The 22,792-nt window shown below is 38.8% G+C and overlaps 1 protein-coding gene and 1 non-coding gene across 2 annotated transcripts; one reads left to right on the top strand and one right to left on the bottom strand.

Annotated features, from left to right (window-relative positions):
- Positions 1-1,048: 1,048 nt before the first annotated feature.
- LOC126336568 (uncharacterized) lies at positions 1,049-20,640 on the top strand. Its single transcript, XM_050000418.1, has 3 exons — positions 1,049-1,185; positions 1,339-1,521; positions 17,927-20,640. The coding sequence occupies exons 1-3, from the start codon at positions 1,122-1,124 to the stop codon at positions 18,145-18,147; spliced, it is 468 nt and encodes a 155-aa protein (XP_049856375.1). The 5' UTR covers positions 1,049-1,121; the 3' UTR covers positions 18,148-20,640.
- Trnat-ugu (transfer RNA threonine (anticodon UGU)) lies at positions 14,582-14,655 on the bottom strand. Its single transcript has one exon. It is a non-coding gene; the product is annotated as a tRNA-Thr (tRNA).
- Positions 20,641-22,792: the final 2,152 nt, after the last annotated feature.

The following is a 22,792-nucleotide window of genomic DNA, read 5'->3' on the forward strand; positions in this document are numbered from 1 at the left end:
ATATCATGTATTGTTTTGTTTCAGATTGAATTAATTCTTTCCTTTCATCGATTTTGTATTGAAACAGTTGAGGAGTCGCTTTCTGAGAGCAGAGCACTCTTCATTAACTCTTAGGAAGGAGCTCTGGAAAGACAGGAAACATCCCTCCCCCAAATAGCAGCAGAGGCACATCGAGAGACAAATGCATTTTTTCCTTATATAAAAAATCTTTAGAAGATTCTCGCTTCATTACCAGTATCTGCTTATAGTGTGGAGCGTAGCTTCTCTTCGCTTAAACTGGTAAAGTCGTACCTCCATAGGACAATGGCGAATGACTGGTTGAATGGTTTGGCTGTCATGTCTATTCACCGAGATATATCTGGCAGCCTACAACCTGTCGAAGTCATTGAAGAATTTGCCAAGCGTTATCCGAGGAGATTTGCTATGTGTTAAATGAGCAAAATAAAATTATGTGTGCTTTTTAGTATAATAATCTTTGTCTTGAGAAAGCCTACGCACAGTTGAGTCAAGCCCCTCCCAAAACACAGCTCTGGATGTGTCACTACCAGCTGGTGACCGGGGTTTCGCGAATTGAAGTGAAGTGACGGACAGTGTGAAAACACCTTAACGAGGCGGTGACGTGACGCAACGGTCAGTGTGAATTGACCTTCGACCCTTGTAGCAGGCAAATGAAATGACCTTGCATTCATTTCTTAAAAGCTTTAAGCCAAGGTCGTTCCAGATATCAAATTCAAACTATGAAGATGACTATGAGACGCATATGCCTAATAAATGGCGCTTCTGAACGGGATGTGCCTGTACTAGCGAAGTTAGTGGCATTTAAAGTCTTCAGAGCGTTTAAGTACAAACTTCTTCCCCACCATAATCTCGTAACTGTCGACGTCTATGTATGTAAGCGGCTAAAATTCTGACCTGTGCATCTGAATTCTCACTCAATGAATATGTCTATTCTACGCAGATCAACGGAGACACAAAAATAGCTATATGGCAGAATCACTTGCGCAAGCTGGCGATAGTTCACAAGGCAAAGATAAAGCATGCTGCTGTATGTAAGTGCGCATGTTATCTATGCGTCAACAAGTGGGTGGTGGGTGTTGGCTGTTAGTTTGTATGTGAATACAATGTTGTCAAACATTACGCATTGTTTTTGGTTTATGTTTATCGTATTGGTGTTGCTGCCAGCAGGTTAGAGATAATTCAATATGTGAATTTTCGTTAGGATTATTAATACTTTGTTGATAATCACTTCACAGATCAACCACCCCTCTCATTACATTGATCGTTTTATTATTTTTTTTTAATGAATGGCTCAATTTTAAATACATACATACATTTCAGGCGAAGCTATACGATGTTACCAATGTTCATCAGCCGAGGATCCGAAAGGAGAAGATAACTGTGGAGCATACAAAAAATTTGACAAGAGTCGTCATATCGCAGTTGATTGCGGCAGCGATGAATCTCATGTTCTTGGAACATTTTGTGTCAAGAAAACTCAGCAGGGTCCCAAAGGCTTCATATGTAAGTACGCTGCACGTTGATATTGTCTGTTAAAATTTGCACCACACTATTAAGCATTTGTTTTCTCGCTTGATTTCAAAACTACAAATCACAAATACTCAATTTCTTGAATATCGCGTATACAGATAAACTTATGATTTACAATCGAATAGGAATCTTGTATAAAAAATAAATCCATGTTTGTCATATCCATCTCAGTTCACAGTCTGATTGCGTTTCGAATTGTTTAAAAATAACTGTCATTTAGGATACAAAACTTTTCTGAAAGTAATAAGTTTCATTCTCATTTCGCCTGACACATACTTGCGAGCATTCTTTAATAACATATTTTTGGCCTGCCCATGCCGGTTCAAGCACTGATTAACAGTTTGACCAAGCTCTGGCAGATTAGTCCTGACATGAAAGTTGCCTGTTAAATAGTGCAGTTCAGTGAATAGTATGATTTTTCGACAATTTAAACCCATATCATTGTCTTCTTGCAAATATTGTCACTGTTGTTAAACTCCATCATTAGTAGTTCCGCTAAATTTCGTTTGGAAATCAGAAAGAACACCATAACTTATATTAGAAAAAAATAATGTTTTGTATCTATCATTGAACAGTACACTGATAATACTGGTATTTAATTTATGTACATGCTATTTTTTGGAATGTATGTTGTGATGACAGACTGATTTGTAACAAGGTCTAGGTTAGTTGACGAAGTGGTATCAAATGCCTCAGTTTATCCTTAGGCATATTTGTTTACTTTCATTGTCATTAGATTAAGACCATCCTAGTACTAGATTCAGTAGGCTTACTTGTTTTTGGGGCAATTAATTTCTTGTTATATGGCATGAGAATATATGAGCTAAATGTAGTGTTAATGGAAAGACCATTTCTTAGCACTGTGTGAAGGCAGTAGTAGGTGTTAACTACCCATGTTTAATGATTTATAATATTTAGTTGCTTGGTGTAAGCCTAACCCCAACATAAATTTCACTCTTGGAGTCTGATATCAGCATGGGAGAGATGCTGTTCACATGCTTTGTAGAACGTGTTTATCACACTGGACATTAGGTTGTTGTCTTCATAAGATTTCATACATTCTTATTTATCAGCCCAAACTTGGATGTTTTGCACACCACACCCTCACCTTCATGATCCTGCTTCATACTTGTTGAACTTGAGTTGTAATGCTTATCCAGTGGTAACCAACCCAAGTATATGCTGCTTAGTTAGTTGTGGTGAAGTATCTACAGCTGTCACCTGCTAAGAAGTGTAAAAAGTGTGACAGCATGCTCTTTTAACTATCAGATATATTAAGGTTGATTTACAACTAACTCACAGATGGTTTGTTAGTATGTTATCATCTCTGCAATCTCAGTGACATTGATACCTAGGCTGCCGCATTTGTAGTTTTTACCTTGAGTACCTAAGCAGATTTATGCTAGAATGAGATTTTCACTCTACAATGTACTGTGCACTGATATGAAACTTCCTGGCAGATTAAAACTGTGTGCTGGACCGAGACTCGAACTCGGGATCTTTGCCTTTCATGGGCAAGTGTTCTACCATCTGAGCATCCCCAGCATGACTCACGCCCCGACCTCACAGCTTTATTTCTACCAGTACCTTGTCTCCTATCTTCCAAACTTCACAGAAGCTCTCCTGCGAACCTTGCAGAACTAGGTATCCTCGAAGAAAGGATATTGCGGAGACATGGCTTAGCCAAAGCCTGGGGGATGTTTCCAGAATGAGATTTTCACTGTGCAGTGGAGTGTGCACTAATATGAAACTTCTTGGTGGATTAAAACTGTGTGCTGGACCAAGACTGGAACTTGGAGCCTTTGCCTTTCACGAACAAGTGTCCTACCATCTGAGCTACCCAAGCACGACTCATGCCGTTCAAGTCTCGGTCTGGCACACAGTTTTTATCTGCCAGGAAGTTTCAGATTTTTCCTAGATATAGTGTCTTTTTTAAAGGTGGGAGCAGTGTTTCTGTTGTATGCAGCTCCATTTTAGTCTGTGTACTCACATTTGGAAGTGGGGATTGACTCCTCATCTAACCATCCTGAGTTAGTTTTTCCATTGTTTCTATAAATTGATTCATGTAAACACTAGAATGGATTCCTCTTGTAAAGAACACAGGTAATTCCCTTCTGTATCCTCATTGTACTTGTGCTTCTTGTTGATGGACATTCTAGTTTGCTGACACAGCTTTCATGTCGACTTTCTTGGTGAACGTACAATGCGCAGATATCCTCCAGTCAGGCCCCACTTAACACTGAAGGTCAGCAAGAACGTTCCAATTCCTTCAATCTCCCAGTGTTCCTTAGTGATCATACATGAAATCGTTAATCTGTTAGGCACCCTTGTTTCAGTACAAGATACCCTAAAGTCTTTCAAGCATTTTGAGAAAGATTGTAATTTGAAGTAACTTTCAAGAATGAACACATGTTCAGCCTAGGAAAAACATATGATTGTTTGCACACAGCTAACTCAGCACTGACATCGAAAGGGCGGGAACCTGTTTGGCTGTCATGTGTGATGTGTCTCTCACAAAGTCATCCATTGCCAACACAGACATTCCCACCAGTAAAAAGCTCAGTTTTAGATTCCATCTACAGTATTGTTTTTAGATGTAGGATTGCATAAATTTAGGTTCACCCTGTATATAGTGAAACCAATAGCTACCTTCTTTAATTATTGTGTTAAGTACATATTTTTCTAGAGCTTCCATTTGTCAGCACATGTTGGCAGTGTGCCTCTGGGAGGCACCCAATGGAAGGATAGTATGTGGCAGTCAGTGAACAGCAGTTAACTAGATACCTTTTGTGCAGCTAACATTTATGAATTTGTAACTCTCCCTATCTGTTTCAGGATGATTATAGTTCATCCAGTCTATTGTGACATGGGCAGTTTATATAATACTAATGAACTGCATTTCTATGAATTTCTTATTTACTTTTGGATCTGAATAGAAACCAATAGACTAATCCAACTACAGATATAATCCTGTTCTTGCCCAAACATTCATGTGCAGACTAAATACATCCCTCAGCATTCTTGTCAACTGCTGGAATTTCACCATGCAGTATGCCGTATATAGGCTAATCAGTTATATTTCTTTGGATTTCACTGCAGTTTATTTCTGGTATCAATCAGCTGTGTGCAGAGTATTATATGAGCCTTACAGTTTTTTTAGTAATGCTTTAGACTGTCACTTGTGAACTCTATTACAGCTATCCCTTTATTTACTTTCCTTTTTACTTTTTCATGCCCAGAGATCAAAATTTTTCAGCTCAAAATTGGTCTTTGACCAGTTCTTCCATGCTTTCCTGTCATAATTCATTGTTGATACACTATGTGATCAAAAGTATCCAGACAACTGGCTGAAAATGACTTAATAGTTTGGTGCCCTCCATCGGTAATGCTGGAATTCAGTATGGTGTTGGCCCACCCTTAGCCTTGATGACAGCTTCCACTCTCCCAGGTATACATTCAGTCAGGTGCTGGAAGATTTCTTGGGGAATGGCAGCTCATTCTTCACAAAGTGCTGCACTGAGGAGAGGTATTGATATTGGTCAGTGAGGTGTGGCATGAAGTCGGCATTCCAAAACATCCCAAAGGTATTGTGCAGGATTCAGGTCAGGACTCTGTGCAGGCCAGTCCGTTACAGGGATGTTATTGCCATGTAACCACTCCGCCACAGGCCGTGCATTATGAACAGGTACTCGATCATGTTGAAAGGTGCAATCGCCATTCCCAAATTGCTCTTCAACAGTGGGAAGCAAGAAGGTGCTTAAATCATCAATGTAAGCCTATGCTGTGATAGTGCCATGCAAAACAGCAAGGGGTGCGGCCCCTCATGAAAAACACGACCATACCATGACACCACTGCCTCCAAATTTTACTGTTGGCACTACACACACTGGCAGATGATGTTCACCGGCCGTTCGTCATACCCATTCCCTTCCATTGGATCGCCACATTGTGTACCGTGATCCGTCACTCCACACAATGTTTTTCCACTGTTCAGTCTTCCAATGTTTATGCTCCTTTCACCAAGCAGTGTGTCATTTGGTATTTACTGGCATGATGTGTGGCTTATGAGCAGCCGCTCGACAATGAAATCAAAGTTTTCTCATCTCCCGCATAACTGTCGTAATACTTGCAGTGGATCCTGATGCGTTTTCGAATTCCTGTGTGATAATCTGAATAGATGTCTTCCTATTACACATTACGACCCTCTTCAACTGTTGGCAGTCTCTGTTAGTTAACAGACGCTGTTGGCCTGTATGCTTTTGTGCCATATGTGACACTTCATGTTTCCACTTCACTATCACATCGGAAACAGTGGACCAAGGGATGTTTAGGAGAGTGGAAATCTCGCATACCGACATATGACACAAGTGACACCCAATCACCTGACCACGATGGAAGTCCGTGAGTTCCGCGGAGTGCCCCATTGTGCACTCTCACGTTGCCTAATGACTACTAATGTTGCTGATATGGAGTACCTGGCAGTAGGTGGTAGCACAGTGCACCTAATATGAAAAACATATGTTTTTGGGGGTGTCCGGATACTTTTGATAATGTAGTGTACATTACTAGAACAGTTACAGCAAGTCAGGAGACATTTCATATCCTGATATTCGCCACGATCACATCTGTCAGCATATTAATCTATAGTGCCCAATATAACACCCAGCTTGATCTGGTTTATCTTCACTGGTGTTGTGCACATTCTTCCTTATCAAATTCTTGCCACTGTGTATCTCCTGTAGTGTAGATTTGTCATTTGAAGTCCCCTCTACCATCTAGTTCTTTGCCCAAGGGTCTCTTGCAACATTTTAGTCTTCCAAATCCACAGGAATCTCCAAATAAGGAACACTGGCATTCATTGAAGGTGCATAAGCTTCTCAGTGTGTTAGTGACCTGCTATTTGGGAGTTGGGCCGTAAATCCAGTCCCTTTTTTATAATCGTTAGGCAGCATACCGGTAGCATTCTGATGTAGTGCATAGAGTGTATTCTGTGTTTTGTTCTACCTTCCCAAAACTGATTTCGTGAGCTTTGATCACCAGATCATACACATGCAGAAATTACTTGTGTAATTTAGTGTTGTTTGGTCATTGGCATAAAGGTTGAATAGGGTGGGTCCTGGACATTATCCTGGGCAGCACAATTTTATGCCATTGCCAGTTGCTAAACAGCATAGAATATTCTGTGCAGTGAGGCAATGATTTTTACATGTTGGTAATCTTTAACTGTGTCACACAGTTTGGTCATGAGTGGCCTGTAATTCACTGTGTGATATATACTGTCAGCTCAAAAAGTTTCAAGGCTATATTAATAAAAAAATAGAGAAAAGTTAAGATAGCTTCAGGTGTTCTGCATATTCTTTCTCCACTTGAGTACAATGCACAGAAAGTTCACACAACCATTTGAAACTGCGAGAAACGTCCTTTTAGATAGTGGCAACTTGTGTGTCACTTATATTTCTACATTATTTGCGTATTTTACATGTTTTGTCCTCCACCATGGATCCTTGTTCCTTCCATCTGTACCAATACAAAAAAGTTTCCTTATCCCTGGCCAGAGACCAGCCCCACATACTGTTCGTGCATTGTTGCTTGGCTCATCAAATCCCACCAAATGGCCTTAGCATCAGCGTGCCCTCCTTCCACAATGGCCTCCACTCCTTCTCGTGGTTCCTACAGTGGAAACACTTTTTCACCACCAACCCTACCAATCAGACACAACATAAGACCGATGTTGAACCCTGCCTGCCTCACTTCACTCTTCCTTACAACTGTGATCCACCCCCACTGCCTCCAAATCACCTCTGTTAACTTTCCAGAATTTCTTAATCTCGAACCATGCCTCACCATCATTCTCCAAACCCATCAACATGCGAGCTAACCTTACATCTGCAGAAAGAAGTACAATTCACCACTAAAATCTGATCCTGACCTTATCCTACCTGCTGACAGAGGATCCATCACTGCTGTTTTGAACCACAGGTATTACTTGGCTGGAGGACTCCTCTAGCAGTCAGATTTGTCCACCCACAAACTCTACCATAGTGACCCCATTCCAGAAATCCAGCAGGATTTCTTGTCTCTCATCAAATTCTTAGGTCCATCCCAGAACCTCTCACCAAAGACTGTCTGTCTTCTCACCCTATCACTCGCAGCCTACCCTCCTATATGAAAGATATCAACCATCTTCTCCACCAACTCTCCACAGTTACTATTCCTTTATCAAATGGTGCCCTGCTCATCGCTATTGATGCCACTTCCGTTTGCATTAACATCCCTAATGCCCATGGCTTAACCACTATTGAACATTACCTTTCCCAATGCCTTGTGGATTCCAAGCCTACCACCTGCTTCCTGGTCAGCATGACATTACAACCTCACCCACAATTATTTCTCCCTTGAAGGCATCACCTAGAAACAAATCCAGGTACTGGCAATGGTCTCCCGCATGGCACCATCATGCCAACTTATTCATGGGCCATGTAGAGGAATCCTTCCTAACCATTCAGAACACCAAACCCCTTACCTGGTTAAGATTCATACATCTTTTAATCTGGACTGAGGGTGAGGACACCCTATCCACATTCCTCCAGAACCTCAACACTTTCTCCCATTTTCGCTTCACCTGGTCTTCCTCAACCACAAGCCACCTTCCTCGATCTCCACCTCAAAGATGGCTACATCAGTACCACTGTCCATATCAAACCTACCAACCACCACCAATACCTCCACTTCTACAGCTGCCACCCATTCTATACCAAGAAATCCCTGCCAAACAGCCTAGCCACCCATAGCTATTTCGTCTTTAGTGATAAGCAATCCCTCTAGAAACATACCAAGGGTCTTACTGAGGCCTTCACAGACCATAATCAACCTTCTAACATTGTACAGAAACTGATCTTACATGCCTTATCTCACAAGTCACCCACCACCTTCCAAAGTCCCACTGTCGGGCCACAGAGGAGCATTCCTCTCATGACTTAGTACCACCTAGGACTTGAGCAACTGAATCACCTTTTTTGCCAATGTTTCTACTACCTCTCGTCGTGCCCTGAAATGAGGAATGCCCTAACCACTATCCTCCCCACCTCTTCCACAGTGGTATTCCACCGTTCACTGAACCTACACAATATCCTCACCTATCCCTACACAACCTTTGCTCCCAACCCTTTGCCTCATGGCCCATATCCCTGTAATAGACCTAGATGCAATAACTGTGCCATACATCCTCCCACCACCACCTACTCCAGTCCCGTCACAAGCATCACCTGTCCTGTCAAAGACAGGGCTACCTGTGAAAACAGTCATGTGATCTGCACGTTAAGCTGCAACCACTATGCTTCACTCTACGTGGGCTTGACAACTAACAAGCTGTCTGTCCGCATGAATGGCCACCGACGAACAGTGGAGAAGAAACAGCTGGACAATCCAGTTGCTGAGTGCACCACCCAACGCAGCATTTTTAATTTTAATGACTGCTTTGCAGCTGGTGCTAACTAGGCCCTCCTTACCAACACCAGCTCTTCTGAAGTGTATTAGTGGGAACTATCCCTGCAATATGTCCTGTGTTCCCGTTACTGGCCTGGTCTCGACGTTCATTAGTCATTGTTCTTCACCTATCCCCTGTCCACTTCATTAGCTGAATGGTCAGTGTGTTGGGCCATGCGTGGGGGCCCAGGTTCGATTCCCGGCGGGGATGGGAGATTTTCTTCCCTCAGGGACTGGGTGTTGTAATGTTCTCATCATCATTTCATCATCATTGTCGACACCAATTCGCCCAGTGTGGCGTCGCACTCAATAAGACTGGCACTTGATGGCTGAACTTCCCACCTGGGAACTCATGGCCACTGATGCCATGCAATCATTTCCATTTTTAGCTATCCGCTATGCCAATCATTTCCATTTTTAGCTATCCCCTTGCATGTTCCAATTCCACAGCCTTCTGTTCCACAAGCATATCTACAATCTTCTTACTTCCCTCCTTTTCCGCTGCTCCCGCCATCTGTCTCCGAATTGCACCTAGCTGCCGTACTTTCCCTCCACCTCATTCCTGTATTATGCTCCCAGAAACAGCACTTGACCATCCCCCTCCCCACCCCTGCCTCTTCCTTACCCCTATCACCCAGATTGCCTCTCCCATCACACGCAGTTGCTCATAGTCTGGCCCCAATTGCCGGAGGTAGTCGTGTGTGTGAATTGCATTTGCATGAATGTGTGTGGTTTATTTCGGAAGAATGCATTCTGCCAAAAACTTACATGTTTAGCATACTTTTTGTTGTGTCTGTATGCAACTCGGCGTCTCTGCTACATGCTGAGTAGCAATCTATCCTTTCCATAATATGGTCATTATTGCATCCTGGAGTTTCTGTTGTTTCACATTGGCTTGAATGTCGTTTGTCTTCAGAGTTAACCCTTCATGTAAAAATCTGCACTTTGTTGTTTTATGTTAGGTTCGTACTGATAACACCAAATCGTGCCACCCATGATAATTTTTTCCAGCAAAGAATTGTCTGTTTTGCATGTCAGTCAAGCCACAGCATGCATCGTTGTTTTTGTTCAGGAGTCAACATCTGCAGGACAATTTTCCACTCACTTTTCCTATTAAACATTCTGGAGAAAGTCTTGAACATTTCATTTAGAGATGTTGCTCCATTCCAATTTGCAACAACCTTGACACATTCCAGCCATACATCCACTACTTAATGCTGCCTGCTCACAGTTGACTGATAGAGTCCACTTCTGTCGTTTACAGTTGTTACTTCAAGCTGCCACCATTGTTACTGCATTGACATCACTTATGTGCCAGAAATAAAATCAGTCTTGGAATTTTTTGGCTGGACGGTGTAGAGCTTAGGTTAACCAAGGCTAGTCCTGTTATCTGTTTTCTTCAGTAAGGGCCAAGATTTGGCTGCTGCAACATTTTCCTGGTCTGCAGACTTTTGGAGGGTGAGTTTTGGTACAATGATGCCTAATGAGCAGTTCAGTATGAGTCATTGATGCAGTTTGTATAGAAGCTGTAAGAGCAATACTGGATGATAGTACTTCTGGGGATGTGGGTCTTTCCCAGACTTTAATATTGCCGCTATCTTTGCTTTTCTCCACGTCTAGGAGCCATTCCATGTCGAATCGTCGAGAAATTTTAGGAAATGACATCCATCATCCTGCAAATCTTCAAAATTTTGGGTAGTGAAAGTTTACCTAGATATGTTCACGTTTGCAAAATGTAAATGTTGCAGATCAATTATTTTTCATTTATGATAAAAAGAAGTTGTGTAGATTCAGGAATCCAGTCTTTAATAGACAAGCTCCTTGTAATTTAAAAATGCAATAGTTCCCACGGTTTTTGTGGTGGAAGATTGAATTTTTTTTTTTTTTTTTTAGTTAAAGAAGAAGGTTTATATTTTTATAGTTGTGCTTCTTATAATGAATATCCATCATCTGGAGCTCAGAAAATATTTAAATAATTTCTTTTAAACAAAATCCATGCATGGACATCATAATTTTTTGAAGGTATTGCCCCCTCATAGATACCTTTGAAAAATTTACAATATTATTATAAATACTCCATTATGTCACACTAAAAGGATAATTTATGATGTAAATAAAATAGAAAGAAACTTCCACATGGGAAAAATATATTAAAAACAAAGATTCCAAGACTTCCCAAGCGGGAAAGTGCCAGTAGACAGGCACAATAAAATAACACACACACAAAATTACGAGCTTTTGCAACCGGCGGTTGCTTCGTCAGGAAAGAGGGAAGGAAAAGGAAAGATGAAAGGATGTGGGTTTTAAGGGAGAGGGTAAGGAGTCATTCCAATCCCGGGAGCGGAAAGACTTACCTTCGGGGGAAAAAGGATAGGTATATACTCGCGCGCACACACACACACACACACACAGACACATCCATCCATACATATACAGACTCAAGTAGACATATTTAAAGGCCTTTGTGTGTGTGTGTGTGTGTGTGTGTGTGTGTGTGTGTGTGTGCGCGCGAGTATATACCTATCCTTTTTTTCCCCTAAGGTAAGTCTTTCCGCTCTCAGGATTGGAATGACTCCTTACCCTCTCCCTTAAAACCCACATCCTTTCATCTTTCCTTTTCCTTCCCTCTTTCCTGACGAAGCAACCGCCGGTTGCGAAAGCTTGTAATTTTGTGTGTGTGTGTTTTTTTTATTGTGCCTGTCTACCGGCGCTTTCCTACTTGGTAAGTCTTGGAATCTTTGTTTTTAATATAAAAGGATAATTTTGTAGAAATAATGGGAAGTGTGAAAAACAATGTTATTGTAAAAGAAATGTTGGAGTTCCTAATTCATGACTACCATGTCACCACTAAAAAATTTGGCTATACTGGATTTCCTTAGGAACAAATCATATCTAAGAACACTGTTTTATTGCCACTACATGTATTGCATCATCCAGTTCCTTTGTTTTGAGTTATGTGTTCACTGAGCATGCAGTTCTGAGCTCTTGTACTGAGTTGTTCCCAGAGTCAGTTATTGGTTAAAAATTCAATTGTTACAGTTTACTATTCATTCCAAAACAAAAGTTAATCCCCTTAATGTTACAAGAATAATACTTTTTAGGTTACGCCAATCATCTTTTGAATTATTTACGACAAATATTGGTTTTATGACTGAAAGAATATGGAAAGTACAAGTAGGCAGTGTTTTCTTGGACAGTATCTGCAAGATATATGTGATAATGGCCTGACTTGTGTGAATGAACTGACCAGTGAAGAACAAGAACTTTTATTATGGTGAAGCAAGAGTCATTCATACTGCGATTTAAGTGTTTCATGTGTGTGTGTGTTAAACACAAAGACAGGTACCTGCGCAGATTCTCCCTACGTAAGAAAATTTGCTGTGATCCCTTCAAGCACCATAAACCATCTGTTTCATCTGGATTGCATGAAATTAGTTTTGAAAATCGGGCGCATTAAGCGAGAGCTCTTTTAAAGGAGAAGGGTATTTTATCAATAACAGTGTATACTTGCTGGTTCATCAGGAACACATACCGTATGTGTGTACATTTACCACCAGAATGTTAAATTGATTCTAAATTCCATTTCTATTATAGAAGCATACCAAGATCTAATTAAAATAATATGTGATATAAATAACTGTGGTTGTATGCTTCGTCTGTATGAAAAATGCCCCATCAGTTCACTGCTTCAACCCACTTAGAAAATGAAATAGAAGACTAGATCCTGATGATATGGTTCAGTACAGTCAATGGGTAGCAACTGATAGAATGACTTTAAGTGTTCAAATCACTTCTCTATAAGAATTGCGTGACACACTAATTAAGAAAATTGAAAAACTTACTCCACACTCCGTTATTTCTCAGTCAAAATCTGATTATCTGAAAATGAAGAGGGAAACACAAAATGAAGTTGGAAACACTTACTGAAGGATTAGTGTTAATTTTAATGGAGTTCAGTGAAAATCTCAATTTGTTGTTCAAGATGAAGTACAGGAGTACCATTGAGACAATGGCAGCTGCACTCTTCACACTGTCCATATATATTACAAAAAGGGCAAACTGTTGCATGCAAAAAGCATTTGTATTATTTCTGATGATGTAGAACATGATGTTGCCTTGGTGTACCAGACTGAAGACTGTACTGAATTTTTGTAAATGTGCATTTTCCAGAAATTCATCTTGCATTTGTTGAATATTTCACTGATGGTTGTTCTACACAATATAAAAAGAATTGTAAGAATTTCAGAAATATCTGCTACCATGAACACGACTTCAACATAAAGTGTAGCTGATCCATTATTGCTGCCAGCCATGACAAATCTCCCTGTGATGGTATTGGTGGCACTGTTAGAAGACTTGTAACAAAAACAAGTTTGCAAAGTGTTAATAAAGATCAAATACTTACAGCTTCACAGGTACATCAATTCTGTCATGAGAACCTGCAAGGCATTTCAGTTCTCTTTGTTTCGAAAGATGAAATTGTCCAAGTCAGACATTATCTCTCTCAGCACTGCACAAGTGCAAAAACAATTTGTGGAACACGATCCATTCATTACATTGTACCAATACCACCAACCAAGACGGAGAAAAAAAAGTCTGAGCTGTGATATGTGTTTTAGTGTTGTGCATGTTTCTCAGATACACTTCTGCCACTAATGCCGGAATGCACTGTGCAGCCCAACTGTTATGTTGCATATGGATGTGACTCTTCTTGATATTTGGGAATTGTTGAGAAGGTGAATTGTGAAGGAGGAGATGTTCCAGTAAGGTTAATGCATTCTCATGGACCATCCCCATCTTTTATTGGTCTGATAATGATGTTTGTGTTGTTTCTTTCTCTCATGTTCCATGTGAAGTTGATATCACCACAGCAACAGGCCATACTTAAGCTCTAAGCAAAGAGTCCTTAAAGTTGGTGGAAGAAAAGTGGTTCTCATAAAATAATAATAATAATAAAAATTCTAAGCATCAAAGTGTCTCGTCACATGCGTAGTTCCGAATCAACTTGAATGCAGATTGGTACCAGCATTTTGTGCAGTGTTGACAACATTGGCTTTTGACAAAATGGTTATGGCAGAAGAAAGAAAGTGTTCATATGTCATGTAATGTACAAGTTTCCCTATATTTTACAATGTGTAATTTTGTTTCATATATTGCAATTTTTGTTCAATTTGAATATTATTATGTGTACGTATGTTGTTAAAGCTTCTTGGGTAGTAATATAATTTTTTACCCAGTGTCGTTCATTTCTCAAAACTGATTTTTTTGTGTGATGAAACTTTATTATTTGTAGAGCACTTTCTAATTTTTTCAGTGTTTTCCAGAGGGGGGGGGGGGAATTGTCCAAAAATTTATCCTAATTTAACAATAAAATTATCTAAAGTTTACAAAAATTTTGTTGGACAATTCTAACATGTTTTCAGAAACTACACATCCGAAAGGATATTCAGGGAAAAAAACAGTGAGCCTACTATTTTTTACAATGGAATGAACACCCCTAGCTGCTTACGGGCATTGACATACATCAACGGGGACAGATGAAAATGTGTGCCCCGACTGGGACTCGAACCCAGGATCTCCTGATTACATGACAGATGCTCTATCCATCTGAGCCACCGAGGACACAGAGGATAGCATGACTGCAGGGATTTATCTCTGGCGAAACCCACATTCTCAATGTATTGTCCCACACTACATTCATAGTGCCCCCGCCCATTATACTCATTACTCGCAGCGCGTTGCCGATTCCCATGAGAGTTCGGGCACTGTTTGTGCATTCACACAGAAGAAGAAGATGGTCAAGTGGCCAATGAGCCTTAACTATATGTATATATTAAGATGGTATCTTTCGGACATGTCCGAAAGAACAGATACCATCGGTGACCATGCATCTCAGATGGATAGAGCGTCTGCCATGTAAGCAGGAGATCCAGTGTTCATTTCATTGTAATTTCATTTTAACGAGCTGCATGGTCACCGATGGTATCTGTTCTTTCGGACATGTGCGAAAGAACAGATACCGTCTTAGTATATTATTTTTTGTTTAAAAACTGCAGCCAATTTTCAAATTTTTACAATTTGCTTTGAAGTAACGCATTGCATTGAACTTTCAGCAATTGCTACCAACAGAATGTATATAAAGCAATAAATATTGGCAAAATTTCATGATACTAGATACCAAAGCAGTACACAAGATCTAAGTTCACAACTGGATAATGGGTGTGGTCTGGATGACTTGACATGGAATGACCCTGGAATCTTGCACATTTTGAGGTAGTGGTTGACAAAGCCCAGACTCCATTGTTTGCTTCAGGACCAAAGTGTTTTATGTTTCACACAGATGTCATTCTCCCCGATTGCTTTTCTGTTTTCATCGAGGTTAGCCCTATGTTGAATTCTTTTAAGGCAATTGCTACATTTTTGTTATTTGATGCTGAAAGTGGGCTCCTGCTGATTTTGGACTTCAGTCTCTCTTGTTGGATTTTCCAGTGAGTTGGTGTTACTTTGGATGATTTTTGACTACTTTAGGCTTACAGCTCTTCATCTTGTCTTTTCTGAATCATTATTTCCAATAGTGCTATTCCACTAAAACCTTAATATTGCGAGGTATTGGTAGCATTTATTGGTGTTTCACACGAATGTTTTGTGGAGTCTTCTGCAGGGCTTGAATGAATAAAGAGTAGCATAATCAAAAGTAACTGTGTACGCATTCCATACAGAGTCAGTTCCATTTGTCAATGCCTCTGCTGTGTAATGTGGGCAGTACTGTTTAGGGGGACCTTACAGTTATAATACAACGAATTGCCTTCTCAGATAACCATTTAATAATTCTTTGAAAAACATTGTTTACTAACTCTTCTAGTGTTTTCTCTCTAGTGGAATTTATTGTAACACTAGTATTGTGTACAAAAAGTACAAATTTTGCTTGTTGAATGTTAAGTGGTAGGGCATTCACATGTATAAGTAGTAGTAGGTGGACCCAGAATTAAACGCTGTGGAATTCCCTGTGCGATTTTACTCCAGTCACTAAAATTTTCTACAATTCCTACATTGTCTGAATTATCCAGTTTGTCAAGTATAATTCAAACCAGCTGTGTGTAAAGCCATCAGTTCCATAGAACTTCTAGTTTTTGAAGAAAGTATTCTGATCTACACAATCGAAGGCTTGGAGAGATCACAAGAAATACCAGCTGGTGATATATTATTATTTGAGATGTGTTGTGTTACATGAGTGAATGTATAAATAGCATTCTCAGTCGAGCAAGCTTTCTGGAAAGCAACCTGTGATGTAAATGGTCTCCACTTACGTGTTCGACCACTCTTGAATACATTATTTTTTCAAATATTTTGGAAAAAGATGTCAGTAAGGAAATTGACATAACTGTTTACATATTACTTATTAAGTTGGAACAACTTTTCAGAATTCTATTTGAAATTTCATCAGCCCCACAATAACTTTCAGTTTTTAGAATTTTTACAATTGTATTAATTTCAGTGAATGATATTGTATTAATATTTTGTCTTGCTTCTTCAACTGAAATGTTTAATCCTGTATTTGCTGCTACATTTAGAAACTTATTGTTAAAAGTATTTGCAACTTGTCAATTGTTAGTCATAACATAGTCATTTAGTTTAATTATTACTGAATCGTCTACACTGGCTGTCCTCTCTCCTATTGGACAATGTGCCATTGACACAAATTGACTGTGGAATACATTTTGACATCAGCATCTCTTCCTACATATACCTCATCCCATATCAACCCTCTTAGCTTACTCTTAAAACATTGTATTCTGTACATATTAATAAGCCTCACTGCTTTGTATGAACCGGCCTCCCAAGTTGAAAGGTCCCATATTGTTTATTTTCATTAATTGTACACCATGATAAGGTAGCCTGTTAGCAGTTGGGTACACACTAATTGTTTCAGCCTGAGCATTGTCTATAAAAATGTGGTCTATCCATGATCTGCTTTTTTGCCACACATAAGTGATTACTGAAATTAGATTGAAACACCCAAATAGTAATTCTGTTCATTTTTCCTATGCATATCTTTTAAGAAATCCACATTGAAGTCCCCACAAGTTACTAACTGTTTATTCTTGTCTTACATGTAGCTCAATAATGCATCTACATTCCTCATAGATATCTAAAGTTTCCTTGCGATCTGTAGACAGTTAGAATTATCATAGAAGTATTCTGCAGTAACAACTCATAAGCACATGCTTCTACATTTCAATCAACACAAAAACTATTTGTTTCTATATTTTTCAGTTTGTGTCCAGCTTTTACATACTTTGCAACTCCTTTCTCAAAGTTAACTCAACACGAAAATGATGCTAATCTGTAATCCTTCGTAACTTATTCCACCATTGGCCACAATCTACAATTGTTTGCAGTTTGTGCCTTTAATTGCTGGTTCTTCAAACTTTCTAAGCAGGCATTCACAGGATACTTTCTGTCTACCTTCAGACGTTTGCCACTTCAGTTTTGTATGTGCAGCTCTGAATTATGAGGCGAGTAGACCTAATCAACTATCAAAAATATGGGCAAATATGTTATTGACGCTTCTGTATTTTCCAGTCAGGTTCAGGTTTATGTTAAAGGTACAACTGCTAAGTATTTATTAAGAAATTTAAAAGTACATAACATGTTTCAGAACTTTAGTCATTTACTGCTGCTTCTGTATAGCAGAATCTTGCCATTGTTCCAAAACTCTTAGTATTTAGAACACAACATAGTCTGCAATTCAAGTCTCTCACATGTCTTTTTGTATTTATTTACATTCTATTTTTATCTTTGTGTGTTTTGTTTAGTTAATAAGCACTATTTCCGTCATGAGTAAACCACATATAAAACACATAGTATATGAAACTTTCATGTGCATTTTCAGGGGATGGGCGATGGCGTCAGGTTATCCGTCAGTGTGCATCTGTGGCAACTTATGGAGTGACTGGAGTATGCAACTGGGGTGTCTATGACAATGGTGTGTACTGGGAAGAATGTTACTGCTCTGAGGATGGATGTAATTTGGCACCATCGTCAAAAATATCAAAGCCATTGCTTATGATTTTATCCACTGTTGCTTTGTTGACTTACATGTGGCTTCAGTGAAGCTTTTCCATGTACCTCACATTTAAATATGTGGACAAGATCTCGTTATTGAGAGTTGAATCTCAGAATCAGCAAGTAGCCTGTTACACATTTGCCAGTATTTTATCAGCATTTTTGGTTCCAGTCAACTGTATAGGTAATATGGAAAGTGGCATCCTAGAAAGCTTTCATGCACAGTTGATGTAGTAGAACCATTGCAAATTGTTGTAAAGTTTGTAAATATATTTTTGTTTAAGTTTTATGGGTGACACAGCACTATCAAGCTGTATTTTATATTTATATTTTAGGGCAGCTGAAGACAGAATATGTTTGTAGATGATATGAAGTTACTCATTCCCTTAGGCAGGGGACCAGATGATTTAGTCAATAAACAATTCAATATGTATTTAGGTTCTAGAAACTAATGTATTGCCTGAAGGTTTTAATGTTCATACATTTGTATTCAATTTCTCCGTCTTAAATTTTATGCTGTGTAATTATTTCACCCCTGTGTTATGAAAATATTTAATGGTGGTCATATAATTTTTAACCGTTCATTGACAAATGAGATAAGTTTCTCTTATGAAATAACTGAAAATGACTATTAGTTGTTCTGGTTAGCCACTGCCTATCCGTCCACTTCCTAGTATATATTAGTTAATTTGTAGTTGGGCCTGCTGATGATTGTCCAGCTATAATCATGGTATACCTCACTGACTACTCATTTTCCCATAAAAGAGTAGTAGTCGTATGATTCAGACTTTACAGACACATGTTTTCACATTCCAGAGACTGATGATTATACTTGTCATTTCAGCCCATGATGTCACTGTTATTTGCAGTTGCCACTGCCAGAGGCATGTCATAAGTTTGCAGACTTTTTTATATTGAGTGTGAATACCATGTTCTTTAGGTGTCAAACACACTGTTATTTCCTTAAGGCAGCTGTTTTGTTTGTGTCATGTGTCTTACAAAATATAAGGGGCCATAATGGACTGCCCGTGTAACCTATCCAAGTGAATGATGTGCCTGGTGAACACTGGGATGTTCTCAAATTATTTTTTCCGTGTGCTAGTACAGTCGGTAGTGCCGAACAGTTAAAACTGAATGTCTTTCTGTCTTGTACATTTACTTTCTTGTCCTATGGAAGAGAATTATTCTACCTATGAGACATTATTGCTTTACATTTATTGCTGAGTATTCACATAGCTTTCAGTCTCTCTTATGAAGCACAACTTGCCAGTGTACTGCCTGCATCACCAGGCACCCACTTCACTTGGTTGCACTGTAGTAAACTAAAAATCATATGTGAAAAAAATTAAAAATGTGGTTTTTGTAAAGAAAACATAAATATTGTTTGGTACTGAAATCGTAGATCTAACTCTAATGCAGCAAGTGATAAAATTGCGTGGTACATGAAAATATACTGTAATTCCCATGAATAAATTGAATACCAAAATTGGGATGTCATTTCAGTCAAAAGATGATATGACAATACTGTTACTGAATATGCTTTGACATGTAGCATTGATCTTTCTGCTCAAACGTCATACTTAAATCCATTAGTTTCCCAGATGTAAGATTATTAGTTATATTCTTTGACAGTTTCTCACTCCAAAAAGGCACTCTGGCAAAATGCACATTATTAAAGTGAGTATAGAGGACATCAGATAAAAAAAAAGCCTTACTCAGCTACTTTGCTTTGTGAAGGATTATTTGATTCCAGTCACTCTGTAATATTGTGACCTTGTGTACAACAGACTCAAAAGAGGTGGGTGCATGTCAAGCTTGTTAAGTAACAACAACTGGCCTGGTTTTTACCTCAATCACTGTGCAACTGCACAAATTAATAAAAATTTGAAAATATGTATTATATTTGGCATTGCAAAACATGCTTGTACTGTTGTTTTTGTGTTGTAGGTTTATTTGCATGTGAATCATATGTTTCAGTATTTTGGAATTCTCTGGCAAGATATAAAATTACATTTCATTTAAACTTATTTTAAGATTATGTCAAAATATGAAGTTTATCTTGTTAGGTGGAACTTTTATTTTCTTTCACTACTTATATTCTGCATAACTCATCTAATGCAGTAAACATCAATTTTATTATAATTTAACATAATTTCAATTTTTCCAGATTCATTTCCTTAAAGTGTTTTTACAAATTTACATTAGACAATCACTAGTTTGTGGCATGTTGATGAAAACTGCTTTCCTGCTCAAACAATCTGATGCCCTTATTTGCTAAGATACTTTAAATGATCTGTGTTTTATGTGTAAGAGTTGACATATAATTAATGACTGTATAGGAAAGTGGTTACTATATGAAACTAATATTACATTTTTCCGTCCGATCACGAAGGTACATCCGTCGACATTGTGAAAAAAAAAGTATTTTCTTTATAAAAGAATGAATACATCTTACAGTTTGTATCAATATTAGCAGTTAAGAGTTTTACACATATTTTTATATATTTTTTTCTACGAGAAAATAAATATTTTCCAAACATATACTTTGTTTTGTCATAACAAAACCTGAGCGAGCCCTAAAATATCCCTTTCTGCCATTCTTGTTGTATTGCTCTCATTTTGCATATTGTAATATCAAGTTATCTTAGAAGAAAGATTAAGGAAAGGCAAACCAACATTTCTAGCATTTGTAGACTTAGAGAAAGCTTTTGACAATGTTGACTGGAATACTCTCTTTCAAATTCAGAAGGTGGCAGGGGTAAAATACAGGGAGTGAAAGGCTATTTACAATTTGTACATAAACCAGATGGCAGTTATAAGAGTCGAGGGAGATGAAAGGGAAGCAGTGGTTGGGAAGGGAGTGAGACAGGGTTGTAGTCTCTCCCCGATGTTATTCAATCTGTATATTGAGCAAGCAGTGAAGGAAACAAGAAAAAATTGGAGTAGGTATTAAAATCCATGGAGAAGAAATAAAAACTTTGAGGTTCACCAGTGACATTGTAATTCTGTCACAGACAGCAAAGGACTTGGAAGAGCAGTTGAACGGAATGGACAGTGTCTTGAAAGGAGGATATAAGATGAACATCAACAAAAGAAAAACGAGGATAATGGAATGTAGTTGAATTAAGTCAGGTGATGCTGAGGGAATTAGATTAGGAAATGAGACACTTAAAGTAGTAAAGGAGTTTTGCTATTTGGGGAGCAACATAACTGATGATGGTTGAAGTAGAGAGAATGTAAAATGTAGACTGGCAATGGCAAGGAAAGCGTTTCTGAAGAAGAGAAATTTGTTAACATTAGGTATAGATTTAAGTGTCAGGAAGTCGTTTATGAAAGTATTTGTATGAAGGGTAGCCATGTATGGAAGTTAAACATGGACAATAAATAGTTTGGACAAGAAGAGAATAGAAGCTTTTGAAATGTGGTGCTATAGGAGGATGCTGAAGATTAGATGGGTAGATCACATAACTAATGAGAAGGTATTGAATAGAATTGTGGAGAAGAGGAGTTTGTGGCACAACTAGACAAGAAGAAGGGATCAGTTGGTAGGACATGTTCTGAGGCATCAACGGATCACAAATTTAGAATTGGAGGGCAGCGTGGAGAATAAAAATCGTAGAGGGAGACCAAGAGATGAATACGTTAAGCATATTCAGAAGGATGTAGGTTGCAGTAGGTACTGGGAGATGAAGAAGCTTGCACAGGATAGAGTAGCATGGAGAGCTGCATCAAACCAGTCTCAGGACTGAAGACCACAACAACAACAATATAGAGTGTACTTCCTCATAAGAAACACACACCATTGTTTTCCTCAGGCATACAAAATTAGTTAGTAAGAGTTATACATGCTGGTGTTGCTATGAAACTTCACTCCCATATGCTGAACATTCACACTCAGGGGTTCTCCCACCACTATTGCAAATGAATGCAGGCAAAAGTGTGTGGTATACTTTACCAACCATGGGGTATTTTACATATGTCTGAAACATGAAGTAAGTTCCCAGAAGTAAAGCTGTGAGGATGGGGTGTGAGTCGTGCTTGGGTAGCTCAGTTGGTAGAGCACTTGCCCGTGAAAGGCAAAGGTCCCGAGTTCGAGTCTCGATCCAGCACACAGTTTTAATCTGCCAAGAAGTTTCATGAAATAAGTTAATTATGTGACACTTGCATATTATTGCAATAAACACATTTTATGTCTATCAGAAGTAACCATTCAAAACTTTCTTTGCAGTAGTGGGAAAGTCTCAGCATTCAAAGTACTTGTGGAAAGATGGCAGGCCAGGTTTCAGCCATGGTCCTGACATATATGTTACATTCACACTTAAATATAAGAACAGTATTTGGTTTTGGATCTGTGTTGAGTGTTAACACAATAGTACTTATGATTTACTGTTATCTCGTTATCTTTCAAATGCCTGAACTTTCTTGAAAAGTTTTCTTTATTTTAAGCATATTCCCATATTTGTCAGTTATGTTGTAAATTGGTAACTGTTAGCAAGGGGTGAACAGCATCCTCTGTAAAGCTGTGTTAATTGCATGTACAAAAGGTTCTAGAGAAGAGGTGGACGTTATGCATGAAAAATTACTACACCTTATTGATGCCAATCACATCTTACAACTATTCCTCTGAATCTAGTCAATGAATGGATGACTGTTGAGAATGTGATGTGTCATACAATGAAATTTCAGTCCCTAT

This window comes from Schistocerca gregaria, chromosome 2, assembly GCF_023897955.1.
Source record: "Schistocerca gregaria isolate iqSchGreg1 chromosome 2, iqSchGreg1.2, whole genome shotgun sequence".
Taxonomy (NCBI): Eukaryota; Metazoa; Arthropoda; class Insecta; order Orthoptera; family Acrididae; genus Schistocerca; species Schistocerca gregaria.

What these genes read in the sequence shown, in the direction of transcription:
- LOC126336568 (XM_050000418.1), top strand. Translation starts at nt 1,122, where the DNA reads ATGTTGTCAAACATTACGCATTGTTTTTGGTTTATGTTTATCGTATTG. An exon ending in ATTGGTGTTGCTGCCAGCAG is followed by an intron (nt 1,186 to 1,338) that starts GTTAGAGATAAT and finishes CATACATTTCAG; the next exon opens with GCGAAGCTATACGATGTTAC. An exon ending in GGGTCCCAAAGGCTTCATAT is followed by an intron (nt 1,522 to 17,926) that starts GTAAGTACGCTG and finishes GTGCATTTTCAG; the next exon opens with GGGATGGGCGATGGCGTCAG.